This window comes from Tinamus guttatus, unplaced genomic scaffold (assembly GCF_059628265.1).
Source record: "Tinamus guttatus ecotype Peru unplaced genomic scaffold, ASM5962826v1 Tinamus_guttatus_pri_ptg000048l, whole genome shotgun sequence".
NCBI lineage: Eukaryota > Metazoa > Chordata > Aves > Tinamiformes > Tinamidae > Tinamus > Tinamus guttatus.
The window spans coordinates 1,565,907-1,585,255 of record NW_028288582.1 but is presented as its reverse complement, the minus strand read 5'-3'; the positions used below and the strand labels follow the sequence as shown (position 1 = coordinate 1,585,255).

Genomic DNA, 19,349 nt, shown 5'->3' with positions numbered 1-19,349 from the left:
AATTTATTTTCCAAGACCAAAAACCAAGGATTGAAGCATTGCAGAACACTGAAGCAAAGCGATCCGAAAAAGAATTGTTCCAACTATTTTAAAAAAGCTGTTTTTCCAGAGCTTCTAGCGATAATTTTGATTAAATAAAGTGATACCAATTTACATTAATTTTCTATACCTTCTTTTAAAAGAAGTCCCTCACTCTTTTGAAAGAAAAGAAAAAAGTGCATCCAAAACCAGCAAAGATTTACTGGCGACATCAGGTTCTCTTGTAGCAGCTACTCGAGGTTTTCAAAATAGCTTACACTTCTGGCTGTAAGAAAAGAAGGGCCTTCCCAACCCTTGTCTGGGAGAAGTATCCAAATTATAAAAATCTGAAATAATTTATTATCAAATCCGGAATTTAAATAAAAGCAGAAATTTTCTTGCGAAGACAATTGAAGAAAGTAAAAGAATAAAAGCATGCACTCCAAACTTAGAGGTGAAGACAAATATACTTATCTATACAGGCACTGGCAGACGCAATTTAATTGTTACTGTTACTCATTGTAACACACACCCCACCCTACAATACATTTTTTTCATTCACTAATCACTGAGGTACCAATATTTAAGAATGGAAAATTCAATATTGAAAAATAAAACCTAAAATTGAAGCCTTTTTTTTTTTCTTCCAGAAAACTATGGCAATTTTTGTATGAAATGTTAGTATACTTATAGAATTTTACAATCTACATTGGCTTTTTTCTGGAACCAAAAGTCGTGTTCCACATACAGGTTCTTTGATAAAATGTTCACTGTGTATGTAATACAGTCAGTAGACTTGCAAATGAATGAACATATCTTGGCTATCAACTGGCACATCTTGCTGGTACCAAAAGAACTCGAAGTTTGAAACAATCTGCTTTAATTCGGAACAAATGCGCCATGCCAAAGTGCAACAAATATGTGCGACACTCAATGAGACACTGACAGATAAGAGCTGCATGGAAATTACTAGGTCCATCTGCAAGGCAATTTTGTATAAATTGCATTGCATGCAAAGGACAACTCTGCGCTGTTGGGACGTCAGTTGCTTGATGTGATGGTTTCTTTTAACGCAGCCATAGTTTAAGACGCAGTGCATCAACTCCATTTAAATAGTATCTGAACAGCCTCTTGTCTCGCACAAAACCAAGGTTTTCATAAAGTTTCAAAGCAGACTTATTTGTGATTTCTGTTTCCAAAACAACCTTTAAGAAAAAATAAAGAGATAAGACATATCACATTAGAAAGCAGCTGTGTATTTCGGTTTACATGAGTACTGAACAAACTCTAAAGTTTTTATGTAAAATTACACTTGCTAGCAATGAATGGAATTAATCTACCTTGTTCTGGCTTGTTCATGCAACCTCCCTCCACCCCCACATTTATAAATACTCCTTAGCAGTTATTCAACAACAGCACTTGCAAGCAAGTTTCACCTGCAGAGAGAGATCAAGAACTGAGCAGAAAATTGTTCTTGCTTAGTCACTGAATAACTTTTTACTTCATAATCTGATAGACCTAGACAGAAGCCTTCAGCATTTAGCTGACAAAAGTAATGTTTGTAGTATCTGTGCTTCTGGTGAGAAAGGAAAGGGTATATAATTAAAGTAATGCACAGGTTTAGGAAGGTGATTTAGCGTTGGCAACCACTGTTCCCAGCTAGTCTTGCATAAGCAAGGAAGAAAGAGCAGTTTGCAGCTTTTTCCCCACTTTTTTCCCCTATGTTGATAAGATCCCAACAGCAAGATGACCTGTGATGAGGTTGGATCAAACCCCAATGTGGTCCAAATTAAGCAAGGGGTCAAAAGTGCCCCAGAAGTCTCAAGAATAGGCAAGAAATGATACAAGTATTTAAAAAGGAATATAAAAGCATTAAAATACACCTCCGAGCAGTTTTTTCTCCAAATGCACTGAATTGAGGCCTGGCACACCTGCTGAACCACCTATCCCTTCCAAATGATAAAAAAAACCTCTTTTGCCTAGTGTTGTCCAACTCATATTTAAGGATTTTGCTATTAGGTAGATCAGGGTTACTCAAGAACAGAGGATGAGCTAACAGGCTGACAAGACTACATATAAATCCATGACCATGTACATTTACATATTAAACTGTGCAGAAAGACCACATGATGAAAACACAACCCATGTATTTTCCTCAACCATCAGTGGATATTACTAAATTATTATTTCATATGCACGGTGTGTAGTTAGAGCCATCTACATCAAAATACAAAAAGAAAGAAAGAAAGAAAAAACACTAGCTCAGCAAAATTGAGGAAAAGAAAATCAGGAATAAAACATTAGGCTCTATTTGCACCGGTTTAAGGCACTCTGCGTTGCTGAGCGCGTGGCCCCGCAGCCTCCAGGCACGGATTTCCATTTCCCCAGCCTGTTTTGCCAGCTCTACTAGGCTTGTTGCAGAGCCACTTCAAAAAGCAGCCTGGGTAGAAAATTACTGATTTTTCTTTCCATCTGCTTTATTTTCTGCCGTCTAAGGAGTGGTTAAGCGTAAGAGGCAGAAGCAGCCAGCAGTTAGACTGGTTACCTTCAAGATTTAACTATCTACTCCCTGTATATATTTGAGCATTACTCAAGGTTCAAGCTTCTCTGACCACATTCCACTGGCGAATTCAGCCTGAGAATTCAGCACACAAACGTACAAAGAACAGTAAATTCAGGGCTAACAACCCAACGGCCAACACACACTGGGGAAAAATAAAACTTGAGGTAATTGGTTTTTCTAAAGGGAACGAGAGGTCACATATTAAAATATTAATAGCCAGAGTTCTTAAGTTACAGCAGGTCAGACTGTGGTACCTGTACTCTTGGGGCAGCCTAACTCAAGTCTTAGTCTTATGGGAAGAATTAGAGATTGAATTTCTTTTCTTAAACATATGCTGGCACCTCACTGGAATACTATTATCAAGCCCTGTGACCTGAGCAAACACTCGTAAGATTATTAACCCATTCAAATTAATTAGTATCAATTTGTGACCAATTATGGAAGTGCAATATTTTTCCTGACCTGCTTGCGATCTTTTCTGCAATTATGCAAGCTGTACAACTTTTAAATTCAAATTGAAACAAAGCATTATGCCAGTCAGGAAAGGTGACCCATGTAAGAACTACAGTGCAAGAGACTTATGTGAACGCCAGCTCCAACCAGCATTCGCTCTCATAAATGTTTAGCAACGCGGTGGAGGGATATAACGTGTCTGCATCCAACAGCAAGCAATTCCTGCAGTGCTCAGAGGTGTCCATCAACACTGCGTTTAAGGGAGTGGTTAAAGGCTGAAATTCAGGTTTGCTGGAATCCCAGCGCTGGAGTCAAAGCTCGCCTTGCAAGGTGATGAAATGGATGTGCTCTAGTATTCTTAGAAAAAGACCTAGCGCAATGATAAATAATTCCTTGACCTAAACATACTGTGGATATGATCTCATAAAGGCTTAAAACCAGCACCCTGCTAGAAGGAACTGAGGGATCCTATATAAATTAACTTCGGGAATGACAGAAGCTGTTTTCTAGTGGCTGGGAAAAGCAATCTTAGCTATGTACTTTGTTTTTTGAGACTCATCACTAGAAGGGAAAAGGCCTCAGACCCTCCTATTCCAGCTGCTTTGTAATCAATAGAAAATCTTTTTCTGTGTGCTTGAATTTAAGTGATAAGGACATGGCCAACTCCTGGGGTACACGGAAATCAGAACTCTGCCTAAACTGCAATCCTAACACCAAGGGACCTCAGGACCACCAGTAATACCCAGGCTACGAGAAAGTTATAATTTTGATCGCCTGTTATCAATCAATTGTTGAAAAAAACATCTAGTTAAATAGAGTTAAGCAGTGAGGATTCAAGCAGTGACTTGTAATTGAAGTATGTTTCTACATCTAATAAAGGAACCCAGTATTATTTTATCTAGGTTTCAGATGCTTGATTCTGTGAAGGATTCCTCTCTTCCTGTATGAGATATTCAGCAAAGACTCAAACTTTCAATCATTTCATTTATTTCTGGCCTATGGTCTTTAATGGTAAACATTGCTCTACTCCAGCAAAGACCTGATTTGAATTAACAGCATTTTCTGCAGAACTTGTAACCTTCTGAAAGCTGTATTTCCTCTCGCATCTAAAATTTCATAAGTCCAACATTTATCTCAAGTAGCTTTAATTTTAATTTGTTTTTAGAAGCAAGGAATCATTTTCTATAGTAATAACCAAATGCAATGTTTCCTGCTATTATGTTCTCATACATACCTAGAATTTACTCATTAATTGAAAAGAAAAAAAAAAAAAATCAAAAGGGACAAAAAACCCCTTGCTTCTTCAATTCAAACTTTGAAGCAACTCAAATTTAGAAGCCAAGTCACGGAATAGAGCCAAATTAAACAAACAAATGAAGAAAATATTCTTTCAGCACTCGCAGAACAGGCTGTTATTCTTTCAAATACATTTGGCATATCACAGAACAGGTTGTTATTCTTACAAATAAGTTTGGGAGATCAACAGAATCAAGTTGTGGATGTTTGTCCAGTTCCTTTAATCAACTTAGCAGACTGATAGAAGTTCTCATAAAAAGCTGCAATTCCTTTTCAAATTCTGCATTTGCCTTAGAAAACTCTATCATTTACACATAGCCTCCTTTTGATCAGTTAGTACTTACATGGTATTGCAGTGATGAGGTGCTGAAAAATTGCACTGCTGATTGCTTACACACTCATGCTATAGATAGGGAACCTATAAACGACCCTATGGGATCTCATCTATCCTACGTGAACAACGAACAATCCTCCTTTCACTAAGGGATATAGCAAGGAACGTTTTTCAAAGCTGATCTAAAAAGGACAAAGTAAAAGTAAATTTAGTAAGTTGGATACCTGACTGTATCACTCCCTCTGCTTCCTACATTAGGAGGAAAATCTTTACAAAACTTTGTAAATAAGAGAGAAAAGTATTCGCTCTTACCTTTTAAACACCAAATCAGAACACTGCATTAGATAGTTTGTACTTATTCTACAACCAGGAAAATTCTGTTAAACCACTGCAACTCAATGAAAGCAAAACCCACGATAATCCTGGAAACCATCAGTTCACTATCCCAAACGTGAGTATTCATTAACACCCAGTGCCTGAGAAACTCATCACGATCAAAATCCAAGTTCTGTAACATCATATCCAGAAACTCCTGCTGAAAGCAGCCTCTTGAGTACTTGCTTCAGGTTTGAAGATTACTCCTAGTTCAACCAGCCACCCTGAGTGTCAGCTTGTCCCCCTCCTCTCTGCTCTAATACAGCCCTGACCACCTCCTCCAAGCCCATCTCCTTCTCCCCACACTGATTCCTGCCCAGCTATTTCATCCGTGGTGCTGCACAAGTACTTTAATTTTCAGAACTCAATTTTCATGCCCAAAAAGGTCTAATCTATACTAACTTGAAAAACGTTACATTGAATAAACATTTATCAAATCATGTCACAAGCTTATTTTATCTTTCCATGCTAAGATTGAAGAGTTTCTAAGCAGCTTTCAAATGTTTTAACTACATCTACAGGTACCTATTCCTGTTTTTAAAAACATATTCTGAGCAAGTTTCAGAAAACTATGTTCTTCAATCACAATCCATTTTATTTCAAGCATCATACCAGTATCTTGTTTCATCCTGCTTCTAATCCTATTCGAGGTAGAAAAAAAAACAAAAAATAAAAAACAATCTCAACCTTACAAGCATCAGAGATAACGAAACTATCTACAAACCTCACAAAAACAAGCCACTCTGATGCACTGCTTCAGATTTGGTCAGGAAAACATCAAACACACTGCTAGAAACCACTCCCCAACAACTGCTATAAAGAAATTGTGCGGTTTGTCAGCTCTATCAGGAAGAACCTTAAATAATGGGTGGCTGGGTGGATTTTTCAGGTGTTTATCAGGACCAAACGTCTTCCTGCAGTCCTAGGAGACTGTTCTGCAAAACCAGGATGTTTGAGTAGCCAACATCATTATGGGAATATCATGTGCACTGGGAAAAAGCCCACACTTTGTGCCTGAAGACATTTGCTGTTTAGCTGCAGGTAACTATATTTATCTTGCATTGTTTTCTCTTTTTTTTTCCTGTTTCTTAAATCCATATGGACATATCTGATGACCAGTGCAAAAAGTGCTGTAAGTTGCCTGGACATGCAAGGCCCCATTTCAGTGCCAGCACTAAGTGCAGGCAGAAGTCCCCAAGAAGCAGGGCATCATCCCACACAGTTAGCAGTTCCCAAGCTGGAACTTGCCTGCACTTGTGCAGCACACGCTGCAAGAGGCTTGGATTGTGGTGCACTTGGTTAATAGGGACAGCACTAGTCTTTGAGAAATGCCCTGCAAGTTTATATAAAGCATCTGTACAGCACCATGGATGAAAATCCGTGACAAAGACTTAAGGAGATCTCGGCAGCCTTCAGTCCCTAACACTTTGGTTTCGCTTTTGAGTGACAAAAAGCTATAAGAGGAGGCTCTTGGGCTAATGTTTAAGCAGTGGGGAGAACACATTATGTGCACACCAGTTAGATGTTCAATTTAGAAATGAGGTTGTATGAGAAGCAGCTCACGTGTATGCTTATACATAATGAGCTATTGCATCTCTGGTGGCTGGCGCAGAAACCAACTTCCCCAATGACATTAGGCAATTCACCTCCCTGCATCTTGAGATGTAAGAAAAGGGTGCTCTGCACTATCACAATTGTCACACTATCCCTCAGTTCTTTAAAATAATCTTGGATATTTAGTAATGGGAAGTGAATTCAAGAGCATAAGAGAGAGCAATGGGAAAGAAACTCCTTTCTCTAATCGTTCACGGCAGCCAGTAGAAAAGGGGTTAGGGCAAAGTGTACTGCTTAGGGTGATACAAGCATAAGGACAACACAAGACAAAACAAAGGACTTGGGGAACAAGCTCAGAAACATCAAATTGCACTACACTGCTCAAGTACAACATACACTATAGAAAATATGACACCAGTAAATGGAGGTAGGAAGGGATCTGCAGAAAAGAACAAACACCTAAACTGCTTCTGAAGTCAGGATGTATGCAGGGATTCTGCAAAAGAGTAACTCAACTAGTGGAAAAATAAACAGAGTAGAGAATATGCCACAAGTCTTGCGACAAAGCTTGGAGTTTTGCACCACGCTCAGTGTGGTAAGTGAGGGAGCAATTGAAGCAGGAATACAAAGAGATCAAAGGATCCCCAATATGACACACTGAAATGACACCATTCATTTATCAGGAAGAAGTTAAACGACTCCATTGTACCAAGCAGATGAAAGAGTTAAAGATAACCAAGTGAAGGAGAATGGATCTAGGGAGAGTTTTCACAAGTTAGATGTGGCACATTAAGATAGTTTGTTGCTTAATATATATTAAAAAAAAAAAAAGAAAAAAAGTAGAGGCTACAAAGTAGTAAAAGGAAAGACCAGAAATGCACAGGCCAGAGAAAGCTTGACAGTGATTCAATTACTTTCCTTAAAAGTTTTCACTGACATGCTAAACCCTTACACAGTTCTGTTAGTGCCTAAGCATATTAGGTAGCACTAACTGATGACTTGCTGTGATGACATAATCTGATGGCTTGCTGTGATAAAATCATGTTCTGCAGTATTACAGCACTGTTCTAGTATCTTCCCCTATTCTGAAAATACGGAAGCGTTACAGCCAACATTCACGTTGTACTGGTACAGCCCCATCTTCAAACTGGAGTCTTTGGAGGAAGACTGTGAAGGGTGATGCAGGTTCACAAAGCAAGCCAAAACCCAAAGCGCTGAATTTGAGCATTTACAACAAATCTTAAAATATCCTTCCGTTTGCACCTTTTTTGGACATTATCTTTTCTTTATAATAGATCAGGAAGTTGCTTACCAATGTGATACCCACCAAAATAAAAATAAACAAACAAAAACCCAAGAAAGAAAACACAGAACCCGAAGAGAAAACCTGCAAAACAAATCTAAATCTAGGTATAGGAGAACACAAACCATTTACATTATATCCCGAAGTTTTTGATTATAAAAATCTTACCTCATCACAATCTCCTTCGACCATAGCATAAATAGCTTTCTTAACCAAGTTTGTACCTGAAATTTAGATTTGAATATGCGTCAACAAAGTTGCAATGCAAAAGATGTTTGTTCATACAAAACTAATACATGAGCTACCTATATGATAACACCTGGGCGAGGAGAGAAAGACTACAAGAATTTGCAGTCAAGTTGCAGTCTCACGTTTGAGCATTAAAATAACCAGCAAAAATATCCAGAGACTCGAGCCTGAATGCAAGATTCTTCTAACACAAGAATATTAAAAACAGGCTTCTATGTTTAACATACTGTTATATATAGCCTTCCAAGATGTGATTCATTCCTTTTCGCTGCATTTAAAGTCAAAATCTGTTGGCATGTACTTGAAGGACATTCATCTTCCAAGGGAATTTCCTCTTACTAAAACAAATGCTTCTATTAGTAACAGAACTTATGAAACCACTTTTCTTGTGGCTCCCTCCCATTTGGTTTTGCTGGTGTTTAATAGCATGGTCAAAGCCCATCCCTTCCCCTCAGTCTTGCATTAATTTCATTCTTTAGCATTATTTTTCATCCATTTCACAACAGATCTACAAACGTAATATCCCTACCTGTCTGTAGAATTGGGGTGAAATTGAAAGTTGATTTCAAAGTTATTAGTGGAAAAAACTGCTGTTCAGTGAAATTGCATAAATCTCACTTCCATTAGAAGGCTAAGGAAAAGGAAAAAAAACCCCAAGGAATCTAGAGATTGTTTTAAAGAATTCTCAAAATTTTAAATCAATTAAGATTTTATTTGAGCATACGACAAAACCATACTGTATATAAAGCAAATCTTCAGATTAACATCATACTTTAAAGAGCAAGGTAGTGAGAGCAGGGGAAAAAAGTCAACATTTCCAATGTTAAAGTAAGCAAAATCTTAAATATACATTCTATTTATATAATTCTAAAATGATGAATTGACTAAGGAGAGGGGAAAACCTTGCAGAGGTCTGCACAAGAACAGCATTTGTTCTCATTTACTCATGAACCCAAGTGCCTGCTTTTAAATTATGGCAGGCTCCTTTATGACTCAGCTAAAGGGAAAGCAGAGGGCGATTTCTCTTTACGTTCCTCCCTCTGCTCCACTAGTGAAATCTCAAATGGCTTCTGAATTCTACTAAAGAAAAAATATTCCCACATGCTTGACTAGTCAGGCTGTTATTTAGTGCTACTAGTGGGGTTTTTTGCAGGAGAACACACGTTGGTAGCATTCTATAACATAGCCCCTTATGTAGCCCCTTACATTTCCATTGCAAATCATTTTGTCTTTAATCATGGCTTTTCAGCATTAGGGTGGTAAAGCACATTTCTGGCCTCTTAAAGTGACATTTGCATTTTAAGACAAAAAAACACATAAGTATATATATATATACACACACACATATACATTTATATAAAAAAATATGTATACTAGAAAATGAAGGAAACATCACAATAGCAAATCAAAAGAATTACAGTTGTGTAAGAATGGATCTTTAACCAAGCCAAAGATAACTGGGGTTGGAAGGAAAAAAGTCTTAATTGGGCAAAAGTGATTAACAAGGGAGGGCAAATCACCTGTGAGGAACGGCTTGCCTAGAGTAAGAGAGATCTCAGTTTTGGTCATTCAAGAATAACAACTATTTTTTGCAAGTTTTAATAAAAGCAATGAGCTATACATATCTTCCTCATGTGCTATCTATGCATAACTGACAGGGAAAAGTCAAAGGATAATTTGGCGGGTAATATCCTGAGCACCTCATGGAAATAAAATGATGAAGCTACATATAAAGACGCAAAATAACTCCTATAATTATTTGGTATTGATAGTTTTCAGATATAAATGACTGCTAATTGCCTTTCTTTACATCCTTATCATACCCAAGATTATAAAACTGACAGACTGACAGGGCACAGATATTCCAGGTTAAATAAAATAAAATGAAAATAAAAAAAAGCAAAAAGCCCACCAGGCTGGGGAGCATGCATCAGAGAGAAAGGGATGACAGGGAGTGACAACAGACAAACCATCACACTTAGTGGTTCACTTTTGCTTAATTCTTTGTGACAGTTACCCCAGCAAACTACAGGATATCTAAGTTTAAAAAAAAAAATCAAAAAAAAAAAGTACTATTCTTACCAATTCCTTTTCTTCTGTATTTGGAATCCACTGCTAACATGGCTATATAACCTCTGCGGAACATCTTTTTGTGCATATCCAGCTTGCAGACGATGGCACCTACACACTCCTCACCTACCATGGCCTTAAAGACAAACACATGCATGCATTCTCAGTTTTTGGTTTATAATGCCACGCTGAAAAAATCAGACCAATGCATTTTAAACAAAACATCCACACAAACCTGGCTGCACAAAGCTATTAAAAAAGGTTGTGTAAGTTTTAAATGGCTCCAAAATACAAATAAGAAAGTTCTTATTTCTGTATTGTTTTCAAATAAAGTTACCATCTGTTGACGAGTAGTAAGTTGTCCTTTACACAATCACAGTATTACTCCTTGAAATTTAAAGGCAAGGACATGTGGTTGGGGATGGGGGAGGAGGAGGACAGGTTAAGGCATAAATCATATTCTTTCATGTGGGCTGCCAAAAAGTCCATTTCTGTTTTATAATGATCTCAGTTTTCATGTCTGCAGCAGATAACATGCTTAATTTGGCCTGGTGTTATTGTCAAGCCCATAACGGGTCAGAATAAAACGCCTTTAGTCTTTGGAAACTGTCACTTTAAGCCAGAAAATATTCCAGGCACAAACAAACAACAAAAAGGCAAGTAACTTCACACATTTCAGCTGTTCAGAGATTTCAGCTAACAGCCGTATAATTTATAGTTATCCCAGTGATATAATAAGAGGAAATATGCTAGGAGACTAAGGCACTCTGTAATATTAAAACAAGCAGAACAATACAAAAACCCACCCCAGACATTTATCAAATTATTTGCATAATGTCTGCGTTCACCCAAAACTCTACCACAAAATACACTGGAGAAAGAGGGGAATTTGAATAACCAAATCATATGTTAGGTGAAGGATTAGACAGCAAGAAAGATTAATGACATTATAACCTGCAGCAGTAAAAGTGAATAAGGCTGCAAAACAGAGATTTAGTGTCCAAGGGGAGTAGGAACCACTATTCATTCAGGGAAAGACTAAAATTAAGAAAAGCAGCTCACAGTTGTATGCGTGGGGGTATAAACAGATCCACACAACTTCAAACAAGACCTGTATTTGCAGGGGGACCCAGCTCACACACAGCTCCTAAACTGGAACTGGAGCATATGACTGGCACAAGCATGTGCTGGCACAAGCTCTTCTGGATAATCCAAATTCACAGCAGCAAGATGTCAAACCGAAAAGGACTTGCCAAAGCCAATGTTAGCAGACCTCACTGAGGCCCATCTCCACACCATTCCCAGGGCTCGCTTCCCTCAAATCTACAGTCCATACAACAGCCTGTAAACGACTGTGTGCAGCTTGTAGGATAAGACAGTCCATGGTTACTCTGCGGGCAGAGGATTCATTTATACAGGTTGTGGTGCAGGCACAGACTGAGAGGTTTTTTTCTTTTTGCCCCAAGATGAAAAATCAAATAGCACCTCCTCCCAAATGGTGGTTATTAGCTGGGTTAGTTATCTGCTAGGAGCCCCAACTGAAAGTGAAATGAAGCAGCCCAAAAGAATGAGCTGCAGTTTCAAAGCTCTGTGATACAGCATGAGCTCAAAATAATTTCTAAGCTCATCAAGTATAATTGCTAAGTCGTTATTTGTTGGGATAATAAACCTTTCTCACTGTACCCAAGAACTCTGAACAATCTAAACATGCGGTTTCCAAAGAAGCAAAAGCAAAGCATGATCTAAGTGGACTAAATACACAGCCTCTAAGTAGGTTTTTGTTTGTCCTAAAACACATGGGTTTTCTTTCAAAGGGAAAAAGACAACTGTAGTTTTACTAAAACTGCGTATGCAAAGTGTCAGCTCAAGGCAAATTTTGTATCTCAGCACAGACACAAGAAAAACAGGGAGTTAAATAAAGAGTATCATCAGACAGACTGTTCATAACACTGCTATAATTATGCAGAGTACCTAGATGTAATCTTACACCTCGCTTAAAAAAGGAGCACACCACAAACTAACATGCTATAGTTATGCTTTGCCCTGAAGTGAACACGTGCAAATTGTTGATCATAACAGTCATGTAGAGAAGCCTTAGACATATTTTTATACACTTTGAGAGTGGGGATGTTCCCATCATTATAGATCTTGGTTGACACAGTTTTAAGAGAACAATTTTCACCACTGGTATTTAAACACTAAAGGAGCAACGAAGTATTTTTGTTTCAGTGAGGTAGTAAATACTTAAGGTTTTTGTTGCTGTTGCAGATAGTTGCATAAAGTATCACTTTGTTACCAGTTCCCTGAACACTTGGGAATCTATTTCTCTATCTTCAGGCAGGTAGATCTGCCTGCTAATCTATGGACACTCCACTTACACGGGAATGCAGGACCTGTCCCTTAATTTGAGCTTGTCTTCTCCCTTTCCTTTCCCCTTTCTCTCCAACTTCATCTAAAGCTGAAAATGAACCTAAAATGCAATGTAAAACTGAATAATTTAATTCCTTGGGGAAGGTTAAACATCCTAAATAAAAAGATCCTGGAGTAGTAAATGGGAGGAGAGGAAAGAAAAAGCAGTTTCCACATAGCATCACTTATGGGGGAGATGATTATGGGCCAAATTCTCTTTTCAAGTACATGACAGCACTTTTAGAAAAGTTTCCACAGACAAACTTTGGCCCAAGTCACTGAGCATTACATATTATAAGCATGATAGAGTATTGCAAGATTTACTTTAAGACTGAGCCTTTAGCAGTATTAATATACTTGAGTTCAAATTCAGTATTTACACTGCTTGGTTCTTATGCATAAGTTTAAATGTTTAAAACAGACTAGATTAGAGTATCTTCATATTGCACCATGGATTACTAAGGAGTCAGCAGAAAAACTTCTATGTATCAGAAAGAACATTAGCCTTCAAAAAAACTAAAACAATTGGCATTCATTTTATTAGCAAAGATGGCATTAAAATCGGCAGCCACAGGCTAACTATGCATTTCACACTCCTGTCACATTTGTTCTCATTTAAAGAAGATTAAAATAACCATCTAGCCCCAACAGGAGAAATATTTTGTGAATCAAATGCAGCAGGATCTGCACTCCTGCAACACAGCTCCACTCACACGAGCACCAAAATCCATCCTGAAGCATCACAGAAATGCCTGTGGACCTGTCGGAATCCTTTGGTTTATCGATCACGTTACCAAGTGCCATTAGAGGAGACATTTAAGCTACAATTGTGAAGCTGAAGTCTGATGGTTAAGTCAGACCTGTGCAACAGCAGGGAAATCACTAAGTCACTGCCTCTGTTTCCAGTCCACGGAATTGAGCACCGTTTAACAACTGCTAATGCAGTTTTTCTGACAATGCCCTTGCACAGGAAGGAATTATTACTCAGGTGCTAAAATGAGTAGTTTTCACAAACAGCTAGAAGTAGCACAGCAATCCCCTCTCTCTGGAATACACCAAGGAAGAGCAGCAGGTTGCAGACTGGGGAGTTGCAGAATTTATCCCCAGCTCTGCCATGGATATGACAATATCCTAGCAGTTTCCTGACTTCTCTGCTTCTTCTTGTATGCACCGAGTTTTTCACAACAGAAAAACAGAGCGGGTTTAAGGTTTAATTTCTATGTGAAGGACACTGAGTGTCTTGAATAAAATCCAATTAAAAAGAGAAAAAAAGAAAAAAGAGAAGAGAAAGAGGCAAGTACTGGGAGAAAACAAGATCTTAACTGCAGCCATTTAGGAATTACAATGCATCTAAGACCACTTACATGAAATTAATGGGTTATTTTTAAACTTGTCAAAGTTTAAATTATAATAGCTACTATTGCTGGTGGCAAAGTTAAGAACCCAATAAAAGCACAGATTTTCCAGATTTTTCTTAAAAGGGAGCTGAGCTGTGCAGTATGGTGAATTACGAGAGAGGCTGCAATACACGTCCAGAACTCGGCTTTTATTACATCCTGTCCTACCCAGACTTCAGAACAGAGCAAGGTCTCCCAGGCTCACCTCTTCCAGGCTAATGTATGGCAAAAAGAATTTTCCAAATATTTAATATAAAATTCTAAAAATTCTAAAAGGAAGAAGTTTTATAATTTTAACAGTGCTAGGAGTAGAAGGTACAAAAATACTTCTAAAGAATCTACAGCTTTGAATACATGTTTACAATCAATATGTGGACAAAGCTGTTGTGCTATATAAACATTTCACACGAAACAAAGCTTTGCTCTGTCATTTTTTGAGCAAGAAGTGGTCACAATATGTCATTTGAATACGAATCGGACTGTCAGAGTGCTGGGAAACAAATAAAAAGCAAGAGTCTACACAGCATCCACACCTAGCACATAGTCTTCTTCCAAAGACAGATGAAATCCAAGTTTAAGTTTAAACAGGCAGTTGGAGTTAATGAAGCAACAGCTTTTACCTTGCAGCAGTCCAGTTAGTAAAGCTGCAATATTGGAACCGATATTGTCAACTTACTACCTCAAAAGACAGTAAGGCAGTTTTACAAACGAATTTGATGTTAGAATGAACATTTTTTTAAAGATTCTTGATATCTGTAGCTCCTTTTAAAGCAGAATATGAATTCTGCTTTCCTCCCATGGGAAGCAGCCTGACAGAGCAACCCCAAGCTAGTAGCTGGGGTTGTTCCTGTGCTGCCTTCTCCGCTCTGCATTAGCACCTCTTCTTTTGCACCAGCACTGATTCTGACACTGATCCCACTCTGGTGTAGTTGCTCCCACTCAGGGAGCTACACCAACAGAAAGCTGACCCTAAAACACACACACAGAGCCCCTAAAACATCCACACACAGATCCTAAAACATCCACACACATGTATGTATGTATACGCTTGTGTATGTATGTACATGCACGTGTATGTGTGTCCATGACCATAACTTTACTTTTTGGGGGTGGTGGGTACAGCTAGCTCAGCTCCCAAATCAGATGATCATGACAGGTTTACACAAAGGAGGAAGAGGAAACTGCCTTGAAAGCCAGGGCAAGAACCCCTTTCGGTTGCACCAAATTGCATTAGAATGACCCTACACTTTGGGAAGGCCAAAGTCAAAAGTTTCAAATCTGCCAGATCATCGTCCACAGGAATAGTGTCAATACTGCCCTCCGGAAAGAGTTCTGCATTGTCAGGTATCCGAAGGAAAACTGTGGCGTTTGAGATTGTTTGCTGAATACATCAGCATGGGACAACTGCTGACCATTTAAGGAAAACATACATCCTGTCTCCAAATTTAGAGGGAGCTAGTGCTCTGCCCTCACTCTGGTGGGAATGTGAAATAAGAACGTGCCCATGACTATGTTATAAAGACTGCATGGAAAGACATCAGCTAAGACACAGAAATGGTGAGTTTAATAGAATCAATAGAGCCCCTACAGATATATTTTTCCCAAATACAGTGAAATTGTAGTCTGACCTCCTCCCTGAAATCAATGACAACCAAAACGAAAGCTCAAACCAGAAGAGCGTGAGGCCATGAGGCATTAAAGGCAAATGATTTACGGAATCAGGCGCTATGTTTCTTCTCACTGTCATGACACTGTTCCTGCTAATTGGAATATACAGACCTTGAGTGAAGGTAAATATTTTAAGATACTTAGTAGAGAGAAGCAGTCCAGAAATCCATTAACTGCAGGAACAAAATGAATTGTCATAGAAGAGAAAGTCTTCAAGAAAACTTCTAAAAGCAAATCTCAAAAATGCTAAAAATCAGTCACAAAACCCATCAACTTTGACTCAACGTAGTGCAAGAGTTTCAGATTATTACATATAAAACAACTTGATAATTCCTTTAGACGTTTGTCCTTCTCTACAGCTTCATGTGCTTCATACTGTTCTGCACTTAATAAAAATGGTAAATCTGAGTAGCCTTGCATAGTTCAAGCAAAGTTTTGTTGATTCAAGGTTATTAAACAAGAATGAATCCATCACTAGGAAATAAGCTTAAGAGATATTTTCCTTTAGTGAAAACATGCTCTTTGAATGCACTTGTTTTAAAAACAGATTAGAAAACAAATATTTAATGCTCTGTCAGACAATTTGCCATTGTCCTTTTCGTAACAAAGTTCTCAAGTTACTCTGACAAAAAAAAAACATATATATGTATGCACAGACACACACATATATACACAAAAGAAACAAGATCTAAAGACTACAAAGATGTGCAGGGATGTAGCAGCCAGCACTTCCTTGGCATTACCAACAACACGCTTGATGCTGAAACTAGGGACATTTGTAGCTCACAAGCATTTCTGTTCAGTATGAAATTAATAACACATAGCTAGGGTAGGCTCAATGCCTGAAAAAAAAAATCATTTTGCTCTGATCAGCCTGCTTATAATTAACAGCATAAAGGCAAATGAAGTCACATGTATTTTCACATAATTTTATAATTTTGCTTTGTTTCAGAAGGTAATGTTTTTCTGAACTTCTATAATCTTACTGTATTCCCTCTTCTGGGCTTTGGGAGGCACAGTTCTGAATATCCTCCTATAAATCATATAAATCCTGCTATAAATTATATCAGACTCCAAAATGAGAACAGTCAGGAAGTTTAAGGCCAGATGGATTCCATTAGCCTGACCTCCTGTACTCATATCCCAGTAAAATTTTGCAGAGATACCCTTCAATTCAGGAGTATCTTGAATCTAGCTAAAAAAAACACACATATAGCCCTGAAAAGCGTGTCCAGCCTTGATTAAAGCATCAAGAAAGAGAAATGTATCATTTATGTTAGCAAAAAAAGTACCATATACTCCCATAAGTCTTCAGTTCTGAAGAAAATCAAGCACAACTAAGGCTCTACTAGGCCAAACTACACTCAGTTTCACATACCTGTGGATGGATGAGCATCCTAACAGCAGGCTTCTCAACTGAGATATAAGTTCTAAAACTGCCCAGGAGTTGTTCTTCCATAAGAAGTACTAAGCATTGATTTAGTTTTTAGACAGTCCTTCTAAATCTTTTCAATACCACAGTATGAAAAAAGAGAAACTAAATATATCGTTAGTACTGCAAGAAAGTTTAAGGAGTATGAAAACTTCTGTAAGGCCACATATACCATCACAACTGTACAAAGCAACAGTTGTGTCTTTTTTTAAAGTAAGATAGCAAATCTGAAAGTCTTTAAAACCCTCTCTCCATATGTCACTTAACATTTATAGGCTAGCCCTGTTGAGGTCTGTCTCAAAACCATTGTGCAAGGATTACTAAGCACTCACAAGACAGTAGTGGGCTAAATACTTTTTTTTTTTTTTAAATGCAAGCCTAAGAACTGAGGCAAAACAATAAAAGCGAGCTGCAAAGGGTCACAAAAGCCACTGTCAAAACCAAGATTACAACCCCCAAGTTCCTGAACATCAGCCTTGTGTTCAAACCCTTTTACCACTGCTCAAAACATCTACTCAAGAATGTAGGAACTTTAGGCATAGGACCTATACAGGCACACGTGGCGAAGGCAGGTCATTAGTGAAAAGTACTCCCAGAAAAGCTCATCCTTTCCCCTTATCCATATTAAAAATGTAATTATATTTCCACAAATGTCACCCTTTTAATCCTCCCCTCCCCAGCCCCAAACCCCTCCCAATTGCTGCCCCCCCCCAGGCACTTACCAAAAAGCAAAGTTGTGGCCAGTTGTGGATAAAATACCTATACGTATAAATGGAGTAGGGTTCAGACAGATCTTTGGTGATCAGTCTCATAATATCGGGCATCTGCAGCTCAGACTCATATCGCACGTATCGTATCGTTAGGTCCTCCTCGGGCTGAGAGTCCGTTCCCGAGCCTTTCAAGCTGCAGGCTGCTGCTAGGGACTCGGAGAGTAGCTGCAGGGGCTCCTCCTCCTGCCCTCCTTCATCCCCCTCCTCCTGCTCTTCCTCCTCCAAGCCAGTCCCTCCTGCCAGTCCATTGCGGGCTGCACTTTTAGCAGCAGTCGTAGCCGTGGCAGCAACCTGGCTCCTGTCCCCTGTTGCTGCTGCTGCTGGGGGAGAAGGAGGAGGAGGAGGAGGGGAGGGCGCAGTCCTTGGCTGCGGAGGGAGGTGGTTGCTGAGGGGGGCCGAGCAGGGCGCCGCGGGCGGTGACGGCTGCTGTCCGGAGCCCGTTGTTTTGCCGGCTCGCTTGTTCTCGGGCCCCTCGGCGCCCGCCGCGGCCTCCGCGCTGAGGATCTTGCCCTTGAGCGAGGCGCGCAGGTGCCGCAGCTCGGGGCTGATGAGGCCGTTGAGCTGGTGGTTGTGGTGCGGGGGGTGGCGGTGGTGGCGGCGCGGCGGCTGCTGCTGCTGCTGCTGCTGCGGCCCCCCCTTGCTGCCGTCGCCTCCTCCGCGCTGCTGCTCCCGGCCGCCCGCCGCTTCCTCCTCCTCTTCCTCCTCCTCCTCTTCGGCCTCCTCGTCCTGGGCGCCGGTGCAGGCGGCGGCGGCGGCGGTGGAAGAAGAGGAGGACGAGGAGGAGGAGGAGGAAGCTGCGGCCCCCCCTCCTCCTCCTCCGAGGAAGGGGGAGAGCGCGTCCCCCTGCGGGGACAGGACGCTGCTAGGCCCCGGCGGTACCTCGGCCATGTCCTACGGGAGAGAGCGACACAAAAACCCGCCGCGGGGGCGGCCCGTCAGGCGCGGCGGGGCGGGCGCCTCCTCACGGGCCGCGGCCGGCGGGGCGGGCGGGGGAGGCGGGGGGGGGGAGAAAAGAGACGCGAACAAAGGCAGCGCGCGGGCCCGGGCGCCGCCTCGCAGCCGCCGCCTCCCGCTCGTCCCGCCGCGGCGCCGGCCCCGCCGCCGCCGGCCCCGCGCGGCCCCGCGCGCCGCTCACCCCGGCCTCGCCCCGCGCCGCCGCCGCTGCCCCTCGCCGCGCAGCCCGCGGCCGCCAAGCGCCGCCGCCGCCGTAAAGCCCGCGGCCGGGCTTCCTGTCAGCCCGCGCGACACTTCCTCCCGTGGCGGCGCCGCCTGGCAACGCCCGCCGGGCCCGCGTGCTGCCGCCGCGGCCCCCCCGAGCGGGGCTGGCGCCCGGCACCGCCGGGAGCGGAAAACAAACCAACAAACACATAAATAAATAAATTGTGGGAAAAAATACACTCAAGGAGTCACTTTCCATGTCGCTTTGCCCTCGAGTCAAATTTAAAGAAATCCTCATTG

The 19,349-nt window shown here is 40.6% G+C and overlaps 1 protein-coding gene across 2 annotated transcripts; it reads right to left on the bottom strand.

Annotated features, from left to right (window-relative positions):
- Positions 1-355: 355 nt before the first annotated feature.
- NAA30 (N-alpha-acetyltransferase 30, NatC catalytic subunit) lies at positions 356-18,863 on the bottom strand. Of its 2 annotated transcripts, XM_010225539.2 has the most exons (4): positions 17,844-18,857; positions 10,228-10,351; positions 8,065-8,120; positions 356-1,223 (listed from the first exon to the last, which is right to left on the bottom strand). In XM_010225539.2, exons 1-4 carry the CDS (start codon positions 18,777-18,779, stop codon positions 1,086-1,088), a joined length of 1,254 nt encoding a protein of 417 aa, XP_010223841.2. In that variant the 5' UTR covers positions 18,780-18,857; the 3' UTR covers positions 356-1,085. The 2 variants fall into 2 exon arrangements, with proteins under 2 accessions (XP_010223841.2, XP_088395227.1); XM_088539101.1 differs by lacking the exons at positions 8,065-8,120; positions 10,228-10,351 and having other exon boundaries at positions 17,844-18,863.
- Between the last annotated feature and the right edge of the window lie 486 nt (positions 18,864-19,349).

Excerpts from the sequence above, each read along its gene's own strand:
- NAA30 (XM_010225539.2), bottom strand. The coding sequence starts at position 18,779 with ATGGCCGAGGTACCGCCGGGGCCTAGCAGCGTCCTGTCCCCGCAGGGG. Across the intron at positions 10,352-17,843 it reads GGCCACAACTTTGCTTTTTG|GCCATGGTAGGTGAGGAGTG; the intron begins GTAAGTGCCTGG and ends TTTGTCTTTAAG. Across the intron at positions 1,224-8,064 it reads TCGAAGGAGATTGTGATGAG|GTTGTTTTGGAAACAGAAAT; the intron begins GTAAGATTTTTA and ends TTTTTCTTAAAG.